The 25,494-nt window shown below is 43.8% G+C and overlaps 1 protein-coding gene across 3 annotated transcripts in view; it reads left to right on the top strand.

Moving 5' to 3' along the window:
• Positions 1 to 25,494, top strand: part of ZNF652 (zinc finger protein 652) — a 56,100-nt gene that overhangs the window by 18,037 nt on the left and 12,569 nt on the right. For all 3 annotated transcript variants that reach the window (XM_058705760.1, XM_058705761.1, XM_058705762.1), the window contains exon 2: positions 21,927 to 23,090. In XM_058705760.1, coding sequence (XP_058561743.1) covers positions 22,182 to 23,090 — 909 coding nt within the window. In that variant the 5' untranslated portion in view covers positions 21,927 to 22,181. The remainder of the gene's footprint in view (positions 1 to 21,926; positions 23,091 to 25,494) is intronic.

Raw genomic sequence — 25,494 nt, 5'->3', positions numbered from 1 at the left:
CCAGCCTGGGAGATGTGTGAGAGGGGCATTATTAACAATTACTTTGAGAGAAACAAGTAAACCAGGGCTTTGCCCAGCGAAGTAGAATGTAAACAAATTGACAGTATCCATAAGCCTCCTGAGATCAGGGAACATACCTGTTATGTTCACAGTTATGTCTGTGGCACCTGACACGTAGTTGGTGCTCAGTAAGTATTTGTTGACTGTTAGTAAAAGCCTGCTCATATTTGGAGGGTTGGTGTCGATTTTAAGTGTTTGTTAGGCTTAGTTAAATTATGATTGCGCCCTTTCCCCAACTTTCTCTCATTAACACTTGCATCTGAATGATCCGACACGTTGAATCTGAATGGGTGTGGTGAATTCATTCATTTATTTGTTAAATTTTTTTTTAAATGTGTGTTTATTTTTGAGAGAGAGCGAGAGCGGGGGAGACACAGAATCTGAAGCAGGCTCCAGGCTCCAAGCAGTCTGCACAGAGCCGGACTTGGAGCTCGAACTCACAAACCGTGAGCTCATGACCTGAGCCGAAGCCGGATGGACGCTCAACAGACTGAGCCCCCCAGGAGCCCCAAATTCATTTATTTTTTTTAAGTTTCGAATTAGTTGTTTTGTTTATTATAGAATTAATCCATGTTCGTTATAAAAATATCAGAAAATCTAGATAATCTGCTTACCACCACCCCTGGCCTCTAAAAAAAAAAAAAAAAGTCATCTGGCTTCTGGTTGGATTTTAAAGGGAGAAGAGAGCCTAGCAGTTATATATTCAACTAGTTCTTGCTCTTTCAGAATCCCTCGGACTCACCTTTTAGCCACTGGGCCTTAGTTTTTTCCATTTATAAGAGACGAGTACTTATCTGACAGGAACTTTGTCGAGGCTTAGATAAATGTGGTTTTTAGTGGGGAGGAGCTGAGGAAGGAGGGAGTGATTACTTGAACAACGTTTCTGTGATCAGAACTATCTTGGGTCTCTCTAGCCACATGTCTTAAAGATATTGCCAAAAGCAGTGCCAGAAAATTTGCATTGATGTGAACTTCTGTGAAAATTCTTTGATGGTGGTAAAGGAAGTCTATGTGCAGTCAAAGTCCACGTTACTAACTAAGATCTTTTCCTTCCACATAAACAGATGAAGGGGAATTACATGCAGTCCTGTGTCCTCAGGCCTCTGACTGGGCACCCTGCTCGGTCCCGTTGGCTTGGTTATCTTGACCACTCAAGACAAAAGTTATTTAAAAAAACCAAAGAAGCAAGCAAATACAGATTTATTCAGTTTTTTATTAACATCTATTTATAGTACACGTGTTGTGAAGAGCTGCGGTTTTCTTTAGGTTAAGAAACATTGTATAAAAAAAAAATCACTTGAATGTTCCCTCCACCTACTCATTTGTCTGCAAAGCCAGGAGTCTGTTCACTTCCTCTTGAGCTCCGGGCCTTTGCTCATAGGCTCATGTTTTTAAGACATTCCAGTGCAGTTAAAATATAAATCTCGAAAGTGTGTATTGTTACTAATTAATTTATTTTATACCTTAAAAGTAACTTCTCTGGAGCTCCAGAGCAAATCGTGTCTTAAAATAGGCTGTTCATTCAGAAACTTGGACATTTGGGATTTTTGTCCTCCTGAAACGTGTATAGTCATTACCAGTTCAATGTGGAGAATCCTATTCTGGGAAAAGGTAATTAAGACTTCCATGTGGAAAAATAACTTTTGTATTTGAACATCTCCCATCTGCTTTCCCTGCTCAGGTTGTTACTGACCAGTTGTTGGGCCAGGGAGCAAAGAGCTGAGAGCAATTTTGTGTGTTGCTGAGGGCTCCCCCCCCCCCCCCCCCCCCCCCCCCGCCAAGTAGATTGTTAAATTACTAGCTGTTCTATAGCTTAGCCTAGAGTTAAAATCTTAGTGTTATGTCACCAGTAACTAACAGAGGTTTGTCAATTTTGTGTGTGTGTGTGTGTGTGTGTGTGTGTGTGTGCGCGCGTGCGCACGCGCATAACGATTGGGTCTTTCTTTCCTTAACCTGAAGAGTTGAGATGTGTTGAAGCCTGAAGATGTGTTGAAAAAATTCCCCCTACACTTTACCTTTTATCTGGCATTTAATGAAAAAATCTTGCTCGAAAGTTGCAGGTCCCTTGAGGGCAGCAAACGCTACACTCAAAATGAAACTAGGTTACTGTTTCTGTAACATGCAGTGGTTTGTATCAAAAGCTGTTTTGGTCTTAACTTTGAGATTATCCCTTCTTCTTTGAAGTGGTCCTATTTTAACTTGGAGTGGTTTTAAATTTTCGAAATCTCCTGAAGTGAACATAAAAATGTTTTAATATTTTCTTATGTGGTTGTTGTACACAAGCTTATAGAAAGCTTATCTGGAGACGACGTATTTCTTCAGTAAGACCAAAAGGAAAAAAAAATACTTAGGATTTGAGAAAGGATGGCAGACGGACAGCGTTTTAGGTAGGTATTCCAAACGGGTTTTTGGTAGCTCTGTTACAGGTGTCCTTAGCTTTTAGCTGTCTGGACTTTCATGGTTTAGTATTTTGAGTTTGGGTTTCAGGGTGCGGACTGTCTTTATGGCGGGAACCAAGAGAACTGAGCACTTTTCATGTGCTGTTTACTCTTACTGCTTTTTATAAGGCACCGCCTTTTTTCTTTTGTTGACACGTTCTGAAGGGAGGCGGAGCTCAGCGCTTGAGGCTTTATCCTATTTTTCTCCTGTGTCTAATGTTTGAAAGCTTAACGAACTAACCTCCCACTGTAATGAATTGCAAGATGGTTTCTTGTAATGGATCCTTTGCGGTGAGAGGTGTTCCTTCCCACTGGCGTTCGGACACAGTCAGGTCTCCCCCACCCTTAAAAACCCAACTCAGACCTTCTCCCCGGGCCGACTCCCACCCCCAGCTTCCGTTCCTCAGCCCCCATGCCCCCCGCATCACACCTTAGCCAGCTGGTTGAGGAGGCCCCACGGCCAGGGGGTGAGAGCTCCAGAACCCAGCCCAAGCCTCAGCCCTGAGCCAGTATACTCATTAACTCAACACTGCTGTTTGTCCAGGGAGGAGGGGGGAGGCTCGCGGAAGGACGGGGGGGGGGGGGGGGGCGCCCTTCGGCTTAGGGAATGACTTCAGCCCCTAAATTCGGTGGTCAGTTTTCTCTCCTACTCCGTGCTTTAGCCGCACTCGATAACAGCTGACCAGTCCTTTCTTGAGGAAAATGTGTTTATCTCGTGGCTTCGGTGCTCTGCACTTTTTAGTGTTTCCTTTCACCTCCGCGTGAGTTTTTCCTCTCCTTTTCGTTGGCTCTTTCTCCTCTGCCCTGAGGTGCCGCGGTGTTTTCTTTTCTCTGTTTATCCCGTCTTCCCAGCCCCCAAATTTAGATTCTTTCTGTGTGCTGATGTCTCCCAAATATTCAGCCCCAGGCCTGACACCACCCCGCCCCCCATCCCCACACTCTTTTGGCCAGGTGGCCGCTTGACTTGTGTCCTTAGTTGTCTCGTTTGCATCTTAAACATGACTGTGGCAGGTAGGATGCTTTGGGTTTCAACTGATAGAAAATCTAATTCAAAGTGATTTTAAAATAGGGAAAATGCATCATTACAAGTAACAAGATGCCTCAGCCTCGGATCGGTTTAGGACTGTGGTTCAGAGACATCATCAAGGACCCACATTCTTTCCGTCTTTCTGCTCTGCCATGTCGGAAATGTCTTTGTGCCTCATCCATCTCCCACCGTGGGTGCAAGATGGGCACCTCCGCTCCAGGCATCATATCCAGACAAGAGAACATCGAGCAAGGGGTGGTTAATACTTTCTTTCGCTTTTTAAGAGCTTGGCAGTCTTTCTCAGAAGCCGCCCAGCTGGCCTTCACTCACAGCTCACTAATCAAAACTTGGCCATGGGCCCGCCCCTAAACCAGCCACTGGCAATGGGAATGTGGACATATAAGCAATTTTTGGACAAAATAGAATGAATAAGTATGTTAGAAGTGGTAGTGGTAGAGTATAGATACAGGGGAAGTGATGGGGCTGGGGAATTTCAGGAAGAGTAAGTGGTGTTTGAACCGAATACTAAAAAATTCGCAAGATTCGGTTGTTAGGGAGGGAGATAAGGCGCTCTTGGCTGAGGCGGCAGGATACGCTGATGCCTGGCCTGGAGAAATTCTGCGATGCTCAGGGAACGTTGGACCCTGAAGCTGATGCGTGGGTTGGTGGAGGGACGTGGAGGGAAGTGAGAGTTGCGCAGTAAGGTGAGGGGTCTGATCTGGAGGGAAGTTTGGACGTAATTTTTTGGCAGTGGTTGTCACCGTAAAAGAATTTTAGCGATATGCCACGAACGACTTCTCTAGTTACTGTGTGAGAGAGATGGCCTCTCTGAATTTGAGGCTGATGATCTTACTTACATTTTTTATTTTGCCTCTCCCACCTGTGTTTTCCTGTTAGCTGTAAAGGATGGACATTCACACTGTCTGAATCATCTTTGATGGTGTTCTTTCTTTATCCATCACGCCTGATCAGCATATTCTGTTGATTTCTCCCTTTTCAGCCCTCTCTGCCACCTTTGGTCATGCATGTATTTCCCAGCTCTGCAATCAGAACCCTCCGTGTTCTGTCCCTGCTCTGTATTTATTAACCCGATCGCCTCTTTGTTCCCAGCAAGACTCCTTTGGCTAGGTCTGTGTCTTCATCGCCTCTGGAATATACTGTTCTTATTCCTGATGGCAGTTTCACTTGCATAGCCCTCTCCTCCACCTGTCTTTTCATTTCCTCTCTGCCTTTTCACGCCCCTCCCATTTGTCAGGACCTGGCTCAGATCTCATGCTCTGCACAGGCCCTCCATAGCCCGTGCATTCTACATCTTTCTTGCCCTTTTAAATAATTGTATGGCACCTCTAAAAGAAATACCATCGGGACACCTGGGTGGCTCAGTCAGTTAAGCATCCGACTCTTGATTTGGGTTCAGGGCATGATCTCACGGTTTGTGGGTTCGAGCTCCACCTTGGGCTCTGTGCTGACGGCTCGGAGCCTGCTTGGGATTCTCTTTCTCTCCCTCTCTCCCTGCCCCCCCCCCCCCATGCTCATGTTCTCTCTCTCTCTCTCTCTCTCTCAAAGTAAATAAACTAAAAAAAAGAAAATACCATTTGTTTTATTTGGCAATTGTGACTTATTTTTTGTGTATAGTTCTTGCTCCTCAAACAAATTTTAAGCTTGTGATGGTTAGGGCCAACACAGTAATTATTTGAAGGAATGAGTAAAAAACATATCTTCACCTTATATTAGGCTCTTGGCGCTTTGCTTGTAGATGATAGTCACAGCTTGTAAACAGAGTAGAGTGAGAATTGCACAGAAAATGCTTAGTGTATAAACCCTTTTGAACTATAAACGTCACCTTTTTAATCAGAAAAAAAATCAAAAAGCTATTTCTCTCTTTGGAGGAAAAAAGGAGATCTGGGCACCTAGAAATAAACCTGTGTTTGAGTAACAGTTGTAGTAAACAGAGTCCCATCTCTTCCAAGCCTGTGATATGCTGGGTACACTGTCTTGTGAAGATTCAAAACTGTAACTCAGTGTGGCGAGGGTAGAAACCCAAATCGAACCCTAGTAATCCACTTCTCTGTGTTCAGCCATGCTTCCCCAGAGGGAGGGAAGATCTCTTGGGTCAGTGTGCCAGCCTCCAATGTAGAAACACCTCTACCGAGTCAAGTTGTACTGTCCTTTACCTCTGGAGTGGTTGGGCCCTTTTGCCTTTAATTTTGACATAGTTGTGGCATTGTTACCCGGTTTTCTTTCACTTAGCCTACAACTTACGTTGAAAAACAAACACCGGGGCACCTGGGTGGCTCAGTCGGGTGAGCGTCTGACTTCAGCTCAGGTCACGATCTCACGGTTCGTGAGTTCGAGCCCCGCGTCAGGCTCTGGGCTGACGGCTCAGAGCCTGGAGCCTGCTTCTGATTCTGTGTCTCCCTCTCTCTCTGCCCCTCCCCCGTTCATGCTCTGTCTCTCTCTGTCTCAAAAATAAATAAACATTAAAAAATAAAATTTTAAAAAAAGAAAAACAAACACCAACAAAAGGGACCATTAACATAAAGGAAAAAGGCTTCTGGATTTCTGAGGTATCTGAGGCTTCCTGGATTCCTTCCACAACCTGTTTGGCATACTGCCTTAAATGCTTTCTTACCAAGGCAGAGGACTGAATAGAATAATCCAAGGAAGGGTGTTAAGTGTGGTCGTGGCTGTCTCCACACTGAGAAAGCGTGGTGGACCCAGTTTTGGAAAAACCTAACCTATACCACAGGCCAGCTTGTGGGCTTGATCTCATTTAGTATCATACTTATTTCAAGACCATAGAGGGGCGCCTGGGTGGCTCAGTCGGTTGGGCGGCCGACTTCGGCTCAGGTCATGATCTTGCGGTCCGTGAGTTCTGGCCTCCGCGTCGGGCTCTGTGCTGACAGCTCAGAGCCTGGAGCCTGCTTCATATTCTGTGTCTCCCTCTCTCTGACCCTCCCCTGTTCATGCTCTGTCTCTCCCTGTCTCAAAAATAAATAAACGTTAAAAAAAAATTTATAAAAAAAAAAAAAAGACCATAGATAATATATTCCCTTAACAGGTGTCCCCAACCTGAGATTCATAAGCCAATTTTAATGTTCAAAACTCAAATGAAAATTACGGTAAAGCTGGACAGTCCAACCGAGAAATTATGATAGGCTCTTTTTTTACATTTGGTTGTTAAGACATTTTTTTTTTTTTTTTTTTGGGACAGAGAGAGACAGAGCATGAACGGGGGAGGGGCAGAGAGAGAGGGAGACACAGAATCGGAAGCAGGCTCCAGGCTCCGAGCCATCAGCCCAGAGCCTGACGCGGGGCTCGAACTCACGGACCGCGAGATCGTGACCTGGCTGAAGTCGGACACTTAACCGACTGCGCCACCCAGGCGCCCCAAAGACATTTTTTTAAAAGTACGATCTAAATGCAGATTCTGAGACACAATATTTAAAAAGCAGTGCTCTGTGGGAACGTGGCTGGGGAACTGGGGGTGGAGAGAGGAACGTACGACAGCCCTTCATGTTCAAACGGTTGGGAGTGACGTGGCAGTGGGCGACCAGAGGAATTAGGCAAAAGAATGGAAACACGTGATCAACACAATGTGAGTGAATGTGAGTGTTGGAAGGGAATCCCTTATTTTCATGGTTGAGGAAACTGAGGGCTGGAAAGGCAGAGTAGCCTGCCCAGCGGTACGGAAGAGCCCAGCAGAGCCCTGCCTTAATTTCCCCGGTCTCACTGCACTCTGCTGTCCGAGCCCGGCTCTTAGCTTATGGCCCAGCCACTCATCCAGCAGTGTCATTTTTATGTAAGCTGTCATAATTTTCAGGTAATCTTATTTTCTCAGACCACCTTTGGACTATTCGTGTCCACGTAGCCTGTTTCATTTTATTTATTTTTATGGAGATAATAATTCGTCCACCATGTATAACTCGCCGTTTAAACATGTACGGTCTCAGTGGTTTCCGGTATATTCACAAGGTTGTGCAGCCGTCACTAGTATCGGACTCCAGAACATTTGCATCACCCGAAAAGAAACCTGGAACCCATGAGCAGTCCTCCCTGCTCCTCCCTACCCCTAAGCTCCTGTCAGTCACTCATTTACTTTCTGTCTCCCTGGATTTGCTTATTCTGACCACTTCATGTAAACGGAATCCTATGGTGATTCCCTTTTGTGTGTGGCGTCTTTCGCTTAGCATAACCTTTTCAGGATTCGTCCATGTTCCACTGTGTCTCAGTATTCCATTCCTTGCTTTGATAATAGTCCACCGTGCGGATGTGCATTTTCTTCGTGCATTCATCAGTTCATATATCTGTGGATGGTTTGCGCTTTGGGGCTACTCGGAGTAATGCTGTGAACATTTATGTGCAAGTTTTTATATGAACATTCATTTTCAGTTCTCTCAAGCATATACCTAAGAGTGAAATTGCCGGGTCATACGGTAACTCTTGTGTTCGACTTTCTGAGGAACCGTCCAACTGTTTTCCAAAGTGGCTGCTGCACTTTGTATTCCCGTCAACAGCACATGAGGGTTCTTTTCACTCCACACCCTCACCGACCCTTGTTGCTGCTGGTGGGTTTTGGTTTTGTTTTTTGTTTTGTTTTTTTTTTAGTTTTTTTGTTTGTTTGTTTTTGTTTGCTTTTTGCTTGTTTTTTAGGATTACAGATTTTATTCTAAATTTGCCACTTTGTAAATTTTTTGCATTTTCAAAATTTATACAGTGCTACACATAAATATTATATTGTATTCTGTTATTATATTTAACACCAAAACATCATAGTTTTTGACTTTAGTCCTTTTGACAGGTGTGAGATGGGAGCTCATTGTAGTTTTGATTTGCCTTTTTCTGATGATGAGTATCTTTTCTTTCATGGGTCTGCTTAGCCCATTTCGTTTTTTGGTTTTTGTTGAGTTTATTTATTTATAACATTTTAGTCAGTTAACATACAGCGCAATATTGGTTTCAGGAGTAGAATTCAGTGGTTCATCACTTACATTCAAAACCCAGGGCTCATCACAACAGGTGCATCACCCATCTAGGCCATCCCCCGCCCACCTCCCTCCATCAACCCGTAGTTTGTTCTCTGTCATTAAGAGTCTCTTGTGGTTTGTTTCCCTTCTCTCCCCACCCCCTTCCATATGTTCATTTGTTTTGTTTCTTAAATTCCACGTATGAGTGAAATCCTATAGTATTTTTCTTTCTGATTGACTTATTTCACTTAGCATAATACATTCTAGCTCCATCCACATCATTGCAAATGGTAAGGTTTCATTTTTCTTGATAGCTAATATTCCATTGTGTGTGGGGGGGTCTGTGTGTGTGTGTGTGTGTGTGTGTATAATATATATATATTATATATATATACCACATTCTTTATCCATTCATCAGTCGATGGACATCAGTCGATAATTAGCCCATTTCGTTTTTGAACCTTACTTTCCCTTCCCTATCTTTTGCATTTTTTTTCATCTTCATTACCTCATGTTCACTATGGAAAAATGTGTGCAACAAACTCTAAAATTACATAAATCTCTACTCTGTCACCTATAGTTTATAACTTCTTTGAGAAAGAGTTTCTCAACTGAGAAGGAGAAAGGAGCCAGCACTGAAAGCCCCCCATGTACTGGGAACTTTGCCTGTGTTACCAGATTATGTAGGTGTGGGCGCTCTTATTCTAGTCTTACGGGGGGATGCAGTGAGATTGAGTGACATCAGTTGCCTCGTCCAAAGTCACATGCCTGGTTAAGTAGTATATCGGTGTTCATACAAGATCTTTTATTCTATACTTAATGATGTCACTCATCAGTGTTCTTTCGTTCAGCTGTTAATTCACTTCTGATCGTGGATACACTGTAGAGATGGAGAGAAAACATTAATTTATAAACCTCACTACATATATGTTACAAAATCAGGAAAAGTAAAATCTGCTTATGATACGAGGTCTCTGCTTGGGGGTTTTGGACCTCTGAGGGTTCCGTGGATGGGTTTCTGGAAATGGGCAAACTCCTTGAAGTGGCATGTGAAATTTTGTGTGTTCATTTTTCTCGGGGAGAAGATTTTTAATTTTCCAAAGATTCTCAGAAGTGTAAAAATTGCTGTGCCAACTAGAGCAACATACAGACCTTATGGGAGGGAAAAAGCAGGCAGTATGAGAGCAGTTGTCTCTTCCCATTGGCCATGTTTTGGGTATGTTAGGGTTGGGTTAAACCTTCCCATCTGTCATCAGATATCTTTGTGTGAGACTGTTTATACCTGTTGGTTTAAGACTATTTCAGTTCACCTTTTTTTCGAAGTGTTAACTTTTTGAAGTGTGAACAGTTAATGAGAAAACAGTAAGAGTCATTTGTCTTTTGGTAAATTCCAGCATTTCCTTGTTTACACGTCTGGAATATCTGCGATTTTTATTTCTGTGAAATACAGGAATGTAATGAGGGCCTTTCTCCATTATTTTCTTTTTCTGAGTGAGTTTTTCATTCAAGTTCACAATGGTCTAGTCAGTTGACATACGTATAGGCCTCTCATAATGGCTTACATTACAGGCAGCCACAGTGAGAACAAGAAAGATTTATAAGACCTACTAAGTCTCTGAATTTTATATTGATCAGTGTACCGGGGCAACTGCGTGATTCAGTCAGTTAAGCGTCCAACTGTTGATTTGGGCTCAGGTAATCATCTCACAGTTCATGAGATTGAGCCCCGTGTAGGGCTCTCGGATGACAGCACAGAACCCGCTTAGGATTCTCTCCCCACCTCTCTCTGCACCACCCCCTCAAAAATGAGAGGAATAAACTTTTAAAAAAATGATCAGGTCCTCACACAGATGGCCATTTTGAAAATGGACCAGTGCATTAAGTAGCTTCATTCCATAAAGCAATTTGGGTCAAGGCTAGCCTGAGACTTTCCAAGATTCTGTATCTCGTGGATACGTTCTGGTTGTTTTTAAGGGCACAGAATTTTACTTGAGTATTCCTGCAGCCGGGACTTTGTCGGGTTTTAACGGAAGAGATAGCAGGAATACAAAAACTCTTACTCTTCTTTTTGAAAGAGCTCCTTCATGGGGCACCTGGGTGGCTCAGTCGGTTAAGCGTCCGACTTCAGCTCAGGTCATGATCTCGTGGTTTGTGGGTTTGAGTCCTGCGTCGGGCTCTGTGCTGACAGCTCGGAGCCTGGAGCCTGTTTCAGATTCTGGGTCTCCCTCTCTCTGCCCCTCCCCTGCCCCGACCCCCACTCACACTCTGTCTCTCTCTCCTTCAAAAATAAATAAACTTTAAAAATTTTTTTAAAAAGAGCTCCTTCGTTTAAATTATATTCTCCTGTCTGTAGATGATGTTTGGGAGTTGAATAATGGAAAGATGTTTTGAATATAACTGTGATCATCCAGGCCCTGCAGCGTAGCCTGCTTAGTATTTGATTTCTCCTTTGGCCCTCAGGGGTTATTGGTAAAAGTTAAGGTTGCCTAAGCCACCCATGATGGGTAATGCACGTTAGTTTTTATTGTCTTGAATGGAAATGTGGAGACTGTGGATGTTTCGAAGGTAATTAGGGAGTCCCTTAGGAGGAGTACCTCCTCTTTGTCCTCTTTTTCCTAGCTTCTCCTGTGTGTTATTTTTTTTTTTTTCAACGTTTTTTTTTTTTTTTTTTTTTTTTTTTGGGACAGAGAGAGACAGAGCATGAACGGGGGAGGGGCAGAGAGAGAGGGAGACACAGAATTGGAAACAGGCTCCAGGCTCCGAGCCATCGGCCCAGAGCCTGACGCGGGGCTCGAACTCACGGACCGTGAGATCGTGACCTGGCTGAAGTCGGACGCTTAACCGACTGCGCCACCCAGGCGCCCCTCTCCTGTGTGTTATTGAGGAAGCACAGTGGCAGTCTCATTTAAATGTAGGTGTAAAAAACTTCAGTGAAGTTTTATTTTTTGCAAAAGCTTTGTCTACAACTAAAGGTGACAAGCATTTCTCAATTCCGTTTCTTAAGGACAACGGATTAGACGGACTGCTTAAAAAAGAATTGACATATGAAATCTTATTAGGTGAGATTACATTAAAATTAGTTGTAGGGACACCTGGGCGGCTCAGTTAAGCGTCCGACCCTTGGTTTCAGCTCAGGTCATAGTCTCACGGTTCGTGAGTTCAAACCTCCACCTCAGGCTCTGCTCTGACAGTGGGGAGCCTGCTTGGGATTTGCTGTCTCTCTCTCTCTCTCTCTCTCTCTCTCTCTCTCTCTCTCTCTCTCCATGTCTCTCTCTGCCCTTTCTCTGTTCGCTCTCACGTGTTCTCTCTCAAAATAAATGAACAGTAAAAAAATTTTAAATTAGTTGTATTTTTCACCTACATGAAATACAGGCATCTGAGAACACTTTATAATATTGATCTAAAATATGGCCCAGTAATCTATGTCATTTGAGGTTTTGCTTATTGTAAAGCTGATTTTTACATGTTGTGTCGGTAGCTTTTCTAGTGCGTCCCAGGTTTGTTCTGTGCCTACCCTTGGAAATGAAGGACATTTACAACGTGCTACTGATCTTGTGACTCAGAACGTTTTTTACTGTCAGTTTTGTATCTGTAACTCCCACTTTACACACCCAAGTTTAAAGTCTACAGATTTCTTAAGGTTTCATCTGCTGAAAACTTAACAGTATTGTTGCGAGAGAACGAACTGAACCACATTAAATTTTTACCTTGTCAGATTGGTCCCTGTGGAACACCCAGTGCAGGCGAGGCGCGCTGAGACCTGAGATGTGTCCCTGGGAAGTGACCCAACACTCGGGGCCTCGGGCAGGGAGGTGGGCATTCACTAGCGAAGGTTCACACTTGGACCCTTGAATAACATTTTATTTCTTTTACTTCGTCTCATTAGAGACTTTTTTGTTGTTGTTCAAGGCCTAAATACATCTTTTGGAATAACTGTCATAGCGCAACGAGAGGCCGTTGGTAAACGGGACTAGGAGTTAGAACACCAGAATTCCAGCCCTTGTTCCATCACGTATCCGGCAACCATAATGGGAAAGTTATCAAACTGAGCCTCAGCTGTGAAATAGGAACTTGCAGTCCAAGCCACTGCAGGGCAACGCTGCTTAACTAAGACAAACAAAACCCTATGTGGTTTCATTCCTGTCTTTTTCATGTGAGTTTCTTGCCTGTAACTTTGCCTGCTTCCCTTCTCCATCCCTCTGACTTCTGCTTGTCCTTCAGAACCAGCTCCAGCTCTATCTCATCTCTGAAACTTCCCCTAACAGGTGACCCCCCCCCTTACACCAGTCAGTCACCTCCTTTTCCTGCACTGCCTCTGTACATTATAGGTATAGGTGAGTGTGTTTATTCAGGAAACACTTATAATAGTGCTTACTGTGGCTAAGTCCTCTCGTAAGCGTTTATATTTATTAACTCATTTAATCCCAGTAACGTACCATGAGGTACACACAATAATTGTCTTCATTCTGCAGATGCAAAAACTGAGGCATAGAGAGGTTAAGTAATTTGACCAAAGCCACTTAGCTCTGGAATGTGTCAGGGCCAGATTTCTAATGCCTCGGAGTTTGTGCTCTTAACCACTGGGCTGTGCTGTCTTTTGCAATTGTCCGTATCACGCTGTGCTGCGATGACTGGTTTTCACGTCCGTCTCCCTGGTTAGACCTTTGCACACCTTGATGGCTCCAACGCCTGCAGCGCCTGACACATAGTAGGCACTTAATAAATGTGTAGCAAATGTATGATAAATATGCTATGTGCACATTGTAAAACATCGTATAAATGCAAATTATCACCACTCCCGTATGCGTTTTGTAAATCAGGGAGTAGACCTTACCGAGCTTTCCAGGTTTGCAGCTTGTTCTTGGTTCCCACTTTACAGGTCGACAGACTGAGGTACATAGACTGATCAAGTTTTAGTACCAAAACTTGGGTTAAAAATGAACTGTAGTTATTGGTCCCATCATTAACCCTGTTGGGTCACACATTCTTTGCCATAATAGTATAGCTTGTTTTGTATAAAAGAACAAGGTCAGAGAGGTCTCAATGACTCTTACCGCATTTGTTAAAATTACTTGGCAATTTAGGATCTGAAGTAGTCAGACTTCCAGTGTCCACCACAGGTATCTTGAAAGTTGTCTTACTCTTAGAGATTATTTTTAAGAAAAAAACAAGGACAGGAGCACCTGGCTGGCTCAGTCAGTTAAGTGTCTGACTCTTGATTTCGGCTCAGGTCACGATGTCATGGTTTGTGAGATCGAGCCTCACGTCAGGCTCTGTGCTGACAGTGTGGAGGCAGCTTGGGATGGCCTCTCTCCCTTTCTGTCTCTGCCCACCCCCCCCTTCTCTCTCTCAAAAAGTAAATAAACATTAAAAAGAAAGAAAAAGACAAGGACTTGGTGAGATTTCTTTCATTTCAGATGAGTAGAACCTACTGTATTAAAAAAAAAAATCAGCTTTTAGTGTGGACATGAATTTTAAACTCTACTTAATTACCAGGTAGAGAGATTAAATAATTATTTCATAAGGAACACATTCTTGTAAAACAGTATTTTGAATTGCAGTTCAGATATTTAAATTTTTATTTTTGTCAATACTGATAATTAGTATAAGGCGGTTTTTGCTTTTATTTTATCCTAATTCCAGGTATTATCTTTCCTACTTTTATTTTTTTCTACTTCAGCTTTTTAACTTTTTTTAAAACTTACTCTATCTTGCTTAACTGTATTGTTTTGTTATATGTAATATATAATAGAATATGCATATGTATACCTGCCGTTCAAACTTTTCCGAAATATATTATCCTTCACAGACTTTTCCAATTTCTCCAACTTGGAGAAATCTTTCTCTCTTCTAAACTTTCAGATTTCTGCTTTTTTTTTTTTTTTTTTAACTCCAGTGTATATAGGAGTTGTTAAATAATTACTTGACTGTCCAGAGACTTTGAGATTAGTTGTTACTTGGCAAATGCATCACTAACATACTTTCCTAATAAGAAAGAAGTGAATGGCCTTCTGCAAAAGCCACAGAGCTTTGAATAAAGTATCAGACAGTTATTGTCACAGACCCAGTTGTCATCCTGTCCCTTCTTCCTGGTGGACCTTTATTTATTTATTTGTTTGTTTGTTTATTTGGAAGGATTTTGCCAATACACATTTCTCTTTCCCTCCTTGTTCCTTTCCATTTCTTGGTTGTTGTGGTCTTGGCCTTCTCCTCAATCGGTGTAGGTTCTGGAAACCTCCATCCAGCGGGACCACGGTTGGGCACCAGGTAGTTTGGCCTTGGAAACAGGCTGGAGGAAGCGGTTCCGCAAGAGGAGTCAGGACGGGTGGCAGAGTGATACGCTTTACAAAGTTGCCCTTTCAACTTGCAGCGACTCGCCCCAAGTACACGAGGAGGATGTATAGTTGCATATTTTAATAGGAAAAAAAAAAAAAACCTGTTGGGTTTGTCAAAAATTAACTATTAAAACTTTTCAGGGGACAAAGTGGTTTTTCTTTTAAAACTACATGTAAATAAACACTCTCGAAGACTACGTAAGTGTGTTTTGTAATCCACTTGGGGGGAACATGGCATTGAGAAGCGTGCATTCTGGAAGTTGTACTTTGCTGTTTATAATAGGCTATCGTGTTCTCTAGTTTTTCTTTTAAAATTGTGTTTTCTTCCCAGTGGCTGGTCAAGCTCATAGAGTGCCAGGACTGCTTGCTTCTCAGTTTGTTTACCCCTTAGCATACGTACCACATTTTTGCCCAAGTTGTGTACGTTAATTATGGCAGGACACGAAGGAATGACCTGCTTTAGTTTGGAATCTAAGAAGCAGTAGAAAACGATGTCTAAGAACTTGTGTTGTTGTAACACCAAAGAGAGATGAACTTAAACGGCTTTAAATATCAATGAGAGTTACTTCTTCGTTGCTGTTTCTGTCTACTTTCAGGTTCTTAGAGCTCCGTGTATTCACCTCGAGACCCTTCTAAAAAATGAAGCTAAGATGATTTGTAATAAGTGAGTTAGAACTGAGGATACACAGTAAGAGTTGGATAACGAAACATGGAATGTTCCGTTTCCCTCGTGTGCTTCTGGTCTTGCAGGGGTTACTCAGTTGTGCTCTCAGGAGATAGTTTAAGTCTTCTGGAAAGAGAATAAAGGAAGATTATTACCAAAATTGAGTGAAGGGTAAAGGTGCCAAAATCAAATGAAGCAAGTAAAATGCGGGCAGAGAGCCCGTGTGTGTTTCAAAGTGAACAGTTAGACTGCATCTTCCGTTGTGACCGTGTGGTTTGTTGATGTTTCTGTGAGTGTCCCTGATTGTAATAGTGGTGAGATGCCCCTCTCAGGTTCACGTGGGAAGGCGTTTATGCGTGTGTCATTTAAAATAGAATAAAGCGCTCTAACTCTAATTTTTTTTTTTTAAAGAAAGAATAGTCTCATTTTCTAACCTACTAAGGAAAGAATTCCCCTGTGTATTAAGCCCTTTGTCTTTCGGATTTAACTTTTCACTTAGTAATTCTACTGTCTGTGCTGTCTAGCTGAGGACTGAGATAGCTGATCCGTGTGATATGTATAAGCGTACATATAAAGAACTACATTAGCTAGGTTATGCTGCCATAACAGATCACTGCCCACCCTTGGCTGAAATCAGTGAAGGACTTCGCTCTCGCTGCGTGGCCATGGTAAATGAGCAGGGAAGCTCCGCTCACATCACTCAGGGATGCAGATTGATGGAGCAGCCATCTTCTTGTACATTACTGGTCACCATGCCTAAGAGGGAAAAGCGGTCTGGAGGGCCTCTTCTTGGCAATGAACTACAGTAGCTCAGAAGTGATGCACAGGCCTTATTTCACACGATGCCCACAGCTAGTCAGGTAGTCCCCGCATGGCTTTGGTAGGGGCAGGAATTCAGCCCTGCCAGGGAGCCAGCTGAAAATACTTCATAAACAGCACCATGCTTTTGCTCATCAGATACTGTCTGGTCTCTCTCATAGGCAAATACACTCACTTCCTCTGCAAGGTAGGGAACCCCAAGGTCTAGCCAGTCATGGTGATGCGGTTTTGAAGTGGGGGGGGGGGAGGTCCGGGGCCAATGGCCAAGAAAGAATTCTTGGTGCAAAAAAGGTGATTGACTTGTTAAAGTGCGGGGAGAGGACCCGCGGGCAGGAAGAGCTGCACTGCGTTGTGAGGAGTGGATTATATACTAGGGAGTTGGGGGGTGGGTGGGTAAGGAAGAATGGACATTTCCAAAAGGACTTTTATTGGCCAAAGAGGACTCATAAGATACTGGAGGCCTTGCTATTGTTGAGCTAAAGTTCTTTTTCCCTCCAGCAAAGCACTAACACCTAGAGGACTATTATTCTCTGTATTTGCCTCAAGTATTTGTCAGTGGGCTGCAGGTTATAAAGAATTTTAATTTTATCTACATTTTCTTCTTGCCGTTGTGCCCCGCATCACTGTGGAGGGGAGTGCCACACTCTAGGGCTCCAGGAAATTGAGTCTGTGCGTTTCTGGAGGCTAGGCTATTGATAAGATTGCCTTTTTCTTGCAATTTGCTGAGACATTTGTAAACTGATGGAGACTCACGTCCTGCATGACTGTGATCTCTATCAGTTAACCATTTGTTTTTCCCTTTCCTTTGTTCCGGGGCAGCCAGGAGTGCCTGAGGAATGTCACACATATCCCATGGGGAGAAGGGGGGGAGCACTTGGGGAGGGAGGGCTGCAGGGTGTTAGCTTGTGCTTTGTCCTGAGCTTGCCTTTGGCCCCCTCATCAAGGGCATCAAGCTTCAAGTCCAGGACCTCAGAGTGACTCAAGGGTATGATGATTGGTGGTCTCTTTGTGAGGAGATGACGCACAGTAGTCTCTACATTGGATCTAGATGTTGCCTTTCTTGATCTAGAGACTTGTGTGAAAGAAACTGACAGATGGTCACTGCCCCGACATACAAAGTGCAGCCATGACTATCTACTGGTCTCCCATTTGAAAGGGGGCAAGAATAGAACTGTAGCAGTCAGTGCACTATAGCAGATTCTAAAATCTCGGAGCAGTCATTGAGCGGGCCTCCTCCGGATGGGAGAATGTTCTTGAATAGACTCTGATTGGCTCCTTAGGAGTAACTCGAAGGTCTGTTTTCTCCTTGCTCCCTCGCTTCATCCTCTTTTTTTTTTTTTTAATTGTTAATTTTTATTTTTTTACATTTTGTTTATCTTTGAGAGAGAGGGAGAAGGAGACACAGAATCCAAAGCTGGCTCCAGGCTCTGAGCTGTTAGCACAGAGCCTGATGCAGGGCTCGAACCCACAAACCTGAGATCATGACCTGAGCTGAAGTCGGATGCTTAATCGACCGGGCCACCCAGGTGCCCCTTCTTTTCCTGTAGTCTTCTTAATTGTATGTGGAGTGGGCTCATGAAGAAGATGCCCCCTTAGGGGAATGATCAGCTTTCTTGGCCTGCCTCCTCCCATAGACGCTTGAGGACCCAGAGAGCATTTTAAGTCTTGAACAGTCATGGTCTCTTTTAATCCAGTCTGGAGGTTCTTTTGGCTGTATAACTCTTAAAAACTTAATTGGCCTTTTTTAAAAAGTTTATTTCCAGTCAGCCCTGTGGGCCTTAGCCACATCCACAGTTCTTTTCTAATCCTACTTAAATTTGCTACAGAGCTCTGTCTTATTGGTCCCATACTTCTTCCTGGACTTAATTTTGAGGATAGGTATTTCTGCTATAATGCCATATATGTCTTCCTGGATTTTGCAGAATCATACATTAAAATGAATGAGGCTTATGGGAAAAATCAGTTCGGGGCAGACTACTCAAAACCTGTGAAACACTGTAACCGGTGTACCAATAAAAACAATAATTAAAATAAATGTAATATAGTAAATATATTAAATGATATGTTCCAAATGTAACTATACTAAATCGCCATAGGCATATGCACCCAGCATCAGTCAGTCGAACCTCTACAAGACTTAATCCCCTGGGTAGTGGTTTCTTCCCCGAGACTGGGGTCTTGAAGACATTCGCTTACAGTAGAGACCAGTTTCATTACAATTAAAATTTTGGTGTATGAGATGGGGTAGGCTTTGGCGCTCCAAAAAAATTTTGTAACCCGGGAGGGGAACACATGCCTCAACTTGACGAGACATAAAGTGGAAAGTGTGGTGGTTCATGAAGCAGCTGAACCAGCCGCTCCTAGCATTCAAGGAAAGCACGGAAGTCGGATGCTCAGCTTTGTTCTTAAGGTCTTCGTAGGTTGCTAAGGCTCTGTCTTTAATTGTGAGAAAGCTTTCTCTTGATCACTTGAAACAGGAACTCGCAGGGGAACATCTCATAGAAACCAGCAGAAGAACCTGGGTGTTACACTGACATCATTTCCCCCATTTACTAATAGCATTTCAACTGATTCGCATTAGAGAACTAGGCTTTGTAGCTACATACGCTAAGAGACTGCTTTCCTCATTAGTCTCTTTTTTTTTTTTGCTGGGCCCCGCCTTAATCCAGTGGGAGGTTTTATCAGTAAGTAGTTCTTGATCCCGCCTCAGGACTGAATTCTAATCAGTGTCTGTGGCTCGAAGACTTTCCCTGTTTTTATTAAGCATCTGCTTCTTCTAACCTACAAACCGCTGACTTTCTGGACTCCTTTGATCCTGACTGCAAACCGATCAATGCTTTTCTGCGTTCATCCTTTTCATGTCATGATTTGTCACGGACAGCCGATAGTAAGCAGCACACTCTCTGGACAGTCCCATTCTCCTGGTGGAGCGGTGAGTGCTCTCTCTTCGGAGACAAATCGGTGATAAGCCTCACCAGTAATTTCACCACTGCATAATAAGAGTTGCTGTCCTTGTCGCCTCCCATAACCTCCCTTGCCCCCTTTCACCCGCTCCTGAGCCTTTGCCCTACGTGTTCGTTTTTGTGGATGAGGCAGTACCCCGCTTGCGGATTCCGTCTGTAGCAGCTAGGCCAGGCCAGATGATGCGTGCAATAGTACTAAACAACACAAGATCTCAGAGGTCTTAAAAACCCAGCCTGTGTAAAAGTAAATAAAAAATGAAAGTAAAATCCCCTGCGCCGCGCCTATCCTGTAGTTCATTCTAGTCACTCGGGGTCCCAGGTTGATACCAGTGATGGCAGTTGCCATCTTGAAGGTTGGTGGTCCCTGAGGCAGAGAGAAAAGGGGTGTGGGGGGGGGGGAGGGGCGATGTCTCATTGGCCAGAAAATGCCCCGTCCTGCATGTCACCCGTGCTCACGATGTGCGGTCCAGAAGTAGTCACGGTACCGCACCCACCAACAGGGGAGGGGTGGGGTTAGAACACGTGGTCCTGCCACACGCCTCCAAGGTTGAGGACCCACAGGTCTTTGGGAAGAACACCTTAACGATGACCGCAGAGGATTTCCCCGCAATTATTGTTCTTTGTCTTCCCGGTTTTTGTTCAATTCTTAGCGTTTGCTGGTTAACTGAATTTTACTGTCTCTCCTCCCTTGCTAAATTTGAGATAATTAGCGTAAGTTTAACGTGATTTGTAGTAGCTTACATTATTTCCCTGGGTCAGAAGTTTTGGCACATGTAAAATAAAGCTAAGTAGAATTAAAAGCTACTGGGATCTTCCTGCTTACCTTATGAGGTATGAAATTTTGAAATGGGCAAAAGGTACGCGGTTTTATAGGGACAACTGAGTTGAAATTATTTTGGAGCGTCATTTGTCCATGAGCCATGGGGTCAGGCAGGCCTGGGTCAAACACTGCTTCTCTAATGTAATGGGTATGTGATCTTAGATTACTTAGCCTCTCACAGGCATAACTTCCTCATTTATAACTATAAAAATGTACAAATCTATCTGTTCAGATGTCAAGTAAAACATTAGTGGTGTTTATCGCCAGGCGTTTCTGAAATTCCACTGAAATGAAAGTAAAATCACTTTTTTTAAAAGAATACATCCATAAGGTCAAAGAAGACGGAAGATAGTCACAGAGGAATGACAGTAGTAGTTATGAGCCGCATATTATAGTCGTAATAACGTAAGAACAAATACTGATTTAACAAAAAGCGGTGATCCAACTATTATTGGGAAGATAGAGGGAACGTTGGGAGCAATAAGGTAAGAAAACTATAGTGAGAGACAAATAGTAATGTCTCAAACTGAAAAAAATCAAAGAAATAGAAATCCAGTCATATTTACAAATACGGAAGCACATCCTGGGGGGAGGGGCTAATAAAGTAGTTGAATGGTTTCGTCTGTGGGGGATGGGTTTCAGAGAGGACAGAGTAGGCAGAGGGCTGCTCTTTCCATTATAAACCTTGCCGTGTATTTGACTTGGGCAGCTGTGCGTGCTTTTCCTTTTTTAGTGATTTGATTTAAAAAAAAAAAAAAAAAGAAAGAAAGAAATTAAAAGCGAGTTTCAAAACCAGCCCCAAAGTCTTGTGGTGGCTTTCAAATAGAAATAATAACAAGCACCTTTACCTGCCGGCGCACAGAGGAGGCCGTTCAGCAAAGGCTAGTTTCCTTCCTTGTGTCGACTGGACAGGGTATGTGTTTGCAGTAATATTCATGATTCAGAGATTAGGTGGTTGACTAAACAGCAATGTGAGGTATGTCACAAAGCAAATTATGTGCCCTTCTAATTTTTTTTTTTTTTAATGGACGGTTTTATTTTTCTTGGAACCATATCAACCTGATGGTTACTGTTTCTTAGAATTTAGACCTCCGTGCAACTGACACATGAAAAATTACCCAGCTCTTGAGCGCATCTAGTCCGTTCACCTAGAGGAGACTTAAAAATACGTAGCGACTTGGAAATTGCTCCAGCAAACCTGAATCCAGTAACGTCTGTGCCTAGATTAGACCGTATTGAAGGCCGAGGACATTTTCTGTCTCTTCTGGAGTTATGTCACTTAGCTGTTCTATCCTCCTAGCTCACTGCCAGCTTTGTTCTTTGAGCCCTCGCCGTGGTGGATGGTGGTGACCGAGGTTGTAAAGAAAGCCAGCCAGCATAGAGCTCTTGTGTGTTTCGCGTATGACACGTATTCTATAACAAGACTAAACGCCCTGTGGACACAGACCGTATGTTCTGCCGTACCGTTATGTGCCGTAGCACCTAGCATAATGAACGCCGTGCAAGCGTAGACACCCAGTTCGTCGTCCAACGTATACCCAACACCTACTAAGCACCGGGCCCTGTGCGAAGCTCTAAAAATATCTCCGTGTACCGGACAGATGATGCCTCCCGCTGTCGTGGACTTTCCACTCTGACAAAATACGTGTCGGAGTTAGTAAACCAGTAGCCCAGTAAACTAATGGCGCACGCGGAACCACTTAAGCAGGGTAAAGAATTGTATATATAAAGAGTCTAATCCTTTTCAGCTGTGTTTGTGGTATGATGTAAGCTCACGCTGTAAGAAGGAAATAGTGGTATCTGACCTTTTTTCCTCTTTGCTTTTCTTTGTAGATAAGATGCGCCAAGTCACTTGCAGCTGTCTGCAGAAGAAAATCCCTAGTGCTCTGCTCTTGCCATAATACCAAACCTTTCGACTTCTGCTTTGGTGCTGCGACACTGGAAGAATTGCACACGGGTCCCAGGAATACCCTTTTTCCATTTGAGTGGTTCTTCGTGGATGGAAAATTATTTGAGGCTTAACAGTTACCCTGTTTGAGCGCTCTCTCTCTCTAGTCTGAACTGCGTAATAAATCGGGCCACGTACCCATGAGCCACACAGCCAGTTCTGGTCAGGAGCTGGCTGAAAACTGTGCTGCGCGTGTAGCAGGAATGGCACAAGAAGAGAGCCGTCGTGGTCAAGCGCCATCTACCTTCTATCACGGTGCCAACCAAGAACTTGACCTGTCCACCAAAGTGTACAAAAGGGAAACAGGAAGTCCTTATTCTGTGTTAGTGGACACCAAGATGAGCAAACCACATCTCCACGAAACAGAGGAACAGCCGTATTTCAGGGAGACAAGGGCAGTGTCTGACGTGCATGCTGTTAAAGAAGACCGGGAGAATTCTGATGACACAGACGAGGAGGAGGAGGAGGAGGAGGAAGTCTCTTACAAAAGGGAGCAGATCATAGTGGAGGTAAACCTTAATAATCAAACATTAAATGTGTCTAAAGGGGAAAAGGGTGTCTCTTCCCAGTCCAAAGAGACTCCTGTTCTGAAGACAAGCAGTGAGGAGGAAGAGGAAGAGAGCGAGGAGGAGGCCACCGATGACAGCAATGACTACGGAGAGAACGGAAGGCAGAAGAAGAAGGAGAAGACGGTGGAGAAGGCCAGCGTCACACAAAGGAGAACCAGGAGGGCCGGCTCCGTGGCCGCAGCTACCGCTTCCCCGACCCCCAGGACTACCAGAGGGCGTAGGAAGAGTGGAGAGCCACCTAAGCGGAAGAAGCGGGCCACGAGGGAGCCCAAAGCCCCAGTCCAGAAAGCTAAGTGCGAGGAGAAAGAGACTCTGACCTGTGAGAAGTGCCCCAGGGTGTTTAATACTCGCTGGTACCTGGAGAAGCACATGAACGTTACTCATAGGCGCATGCAGATCTGTGATAAGTGTGGCAAGAAGTTTGTCCTGGAAAGTGAGCTGTCCCTTCACCAGCAAACAGACTGTGAAAAAAATATTCAGGTAGGTTTCATCACCGAGAGGGCAAACCTTTCAGGATACAACCTGGCTGTTCAGACTCACCTGGTATCTGCCCAAGAGAATAAATACAGTAGAGGCTGAAGGGACAGTTGTCACCGATTTCTCTTTTTAAAAGCTCCTTCCTGCTTTGGTCTTTTCAAAACCCAGGCTTAACGTTTTCTTTCGAAAGCATTGCATTTAACTGACGCTGGACTAGTGGGAAGCCAGGTACGTGGAAGGGGGATCTGTTGTAGGTGATTGCCCAGGAGGTAGAGTCAACACCGACTTGGCACCGAGATTCGCTGTTGTAAGACATACGTAATGTGTCATTCGTTCTGGCATCTTCTCGGTCAAGGTGGGAGACACTGAGTCAAGGTCAGGAATAGAGAGAGGTCCCCTTCTGGGTTTGAAAGGATGCCAGATTCTAGTGCAGCTGATGGGGACAAAAACCGTAATGACTCAGACCGGTGAAAATGGAAGATCTCCAGGAGTGAGTTTGCTTTTACCAGTGGAGAGATGACAACATTAAATTTATCAAGAGGCTGAGCCCATGGGAATATGCAAACTTTAAACAGAGGCTGAGCTGGTTGAAAGTGTCGCCCGCCTGGCCGTAGGGTTACATAATGCTCCCGTACGGTATCATTAAGGTAACAGAGTGTGGTATCCAAACCAGGCTGGTGTCCTGAAAGGACGGTATTGTGACAGGTTAAGAGGTATGCTGATTATATTATGTTGAGCCGTATATTGGTTTGTACATGTGAATGCATATCGATGAATATTCATAAAAGGTAAGTCTGTTAACGTCTCCGCAAGATATGTAAAATACACATAAGTGCTGTGCTGCATTCAAGCTAAACTTCTTTTGAAAAGTGAAATTGTTCCGTTTTGGTTTGTTTCTTGGAGCGTGCTTGATCTGGAGCCCTCCTTCGTCTTCACTTTCCCGCTTGCTTTTGATCAACAGTTGAGATCATTGCTTTACTCTCAACAGGTTTTTAAAATATAAGTTACATTTGCTAGACATTCACTGCTTTTGATTTGTCGGCTGTGACGTCACCTGTTTCGCGCTTGCGCTTGGTAATGAAAGAAGGCTGAGTGGTGGCGCCCCTGCCCTCCCGTAGCTACCGTTGCCCTTGCCCTTGCCCTTGCTGGGTTGTCAACTGGTTCAGACCAAAAGGGAGCGCGACGCGATGCTGCACCCTAGGGGTTGGACTTCGGCTCTGTGATGACCCTTGCTGAAAGGTGTATCTTGATGTTTATGCAGTTGTGGTTTTTTTGTTGCTACTCAAATTTTCTCTACGAAGTTACAGAAAGAAAGCATTTAGTACATCCTCCTTCTGTGACTTTCCTCGCTGTTGCTGACCATAAGGCATTTAAACTTGTGTTCAGGTTTTCTGGAATCCGCCGGAAGAGTTCTATTCACATTCCTGAAGGACACTGCTTCATTCATACGTGTAGATCCTAATAATCCTGGCGACCCAGGAAGAAGTAAAAATCGAAACCCTGCCCTGCATAATGGCTTGGGGGTGGGGGGGTCTGCCCTTTTCTCAAGCGGGTCCAAGCACAGGCTTATTTTTTACACTCAGAGTCCTTGTTTCCCGAAGTGATCGTGATGCTCAAGATCTTCATTTACAGTGAATAACTACTTGTTCCCTTAAATATCCCAGAGTCTGGTGCTTACCTAGAACATTCTAGGATTGTTTTGCTTTAACCAGAAATATTTTATTTTGATATGCTTTATGCGTGGTATTCTAGACTATCCGTGATTCGTAATACGAGGAACTGAGCACTGTCGGCGCGTGTGTTTCCTATAGATGCGTGTACGAGAGATCTGGAGCTGGCCCTAAGGGGGAAGGAGGTTTAGGAGTTACAGAAAATTCTGCCAGAGGGAAATGTTTAGTAGAGTAAATGAGATAATGGGAAGATACAATAAAATCTCAATAAATTGTGTGAAGGGAGGCTCCAAATGCATTCTTTAAGGTACAGAAACATTGTTACGCTTCCACAGATCTATAACCTTTAATGTGTGTTTTATCTTGCTTTTATCTGTGCTGCTTTAAAATTAGTTTGTAATCTCTGGGAAGCACCTGTTACCTGCATGCTGACTTACGTGTAGGAGACAGATGCTCTTCGTAATTCATTTATTTTTAAAAACTTGGTTCTTCTCGTTGGTACTGTACTAATTTGCTAAAAGCAGTCGAGTCTTCTGTATGAGTGGAACTTCCCATTTCTTTCCGTCTTCCTTTTTGCCATTGTTTTTGTACTCCCCACGTGTGTCTAAAAGATGCATCTTGGAGAATAGAACATAAAGAGGTTGGTGTTGGCATCTGGACTCCTCGGAGGACTGGCTTCGGTTTGGACTCGGGCCCTGTGCCCCGAGTCTAAGGCACGGCCGTTTCGCGGGCCGGTA

The sequence above is a fragment of the Neofelis nebulosa genome, chromosome 16, assembly GCF_028018385.1.
Source record: "Neofelis nebulosa isolate mNeoNeb1 chromosome 16, mNeoNeb1.pri, whole genome shotgun sequence".
Taxonomy (NCBI): domain Eukaryota; kingdom Metazoa; phylum Chordata; class Mammalia; order Carnivora; family Felidae; genus Neofelis; species Neofelis nebulosa.
Note: the sequence above shows the minus strand (reverse complement) of the source record. Positions and strands in the feature narration are given on the sequence as shown.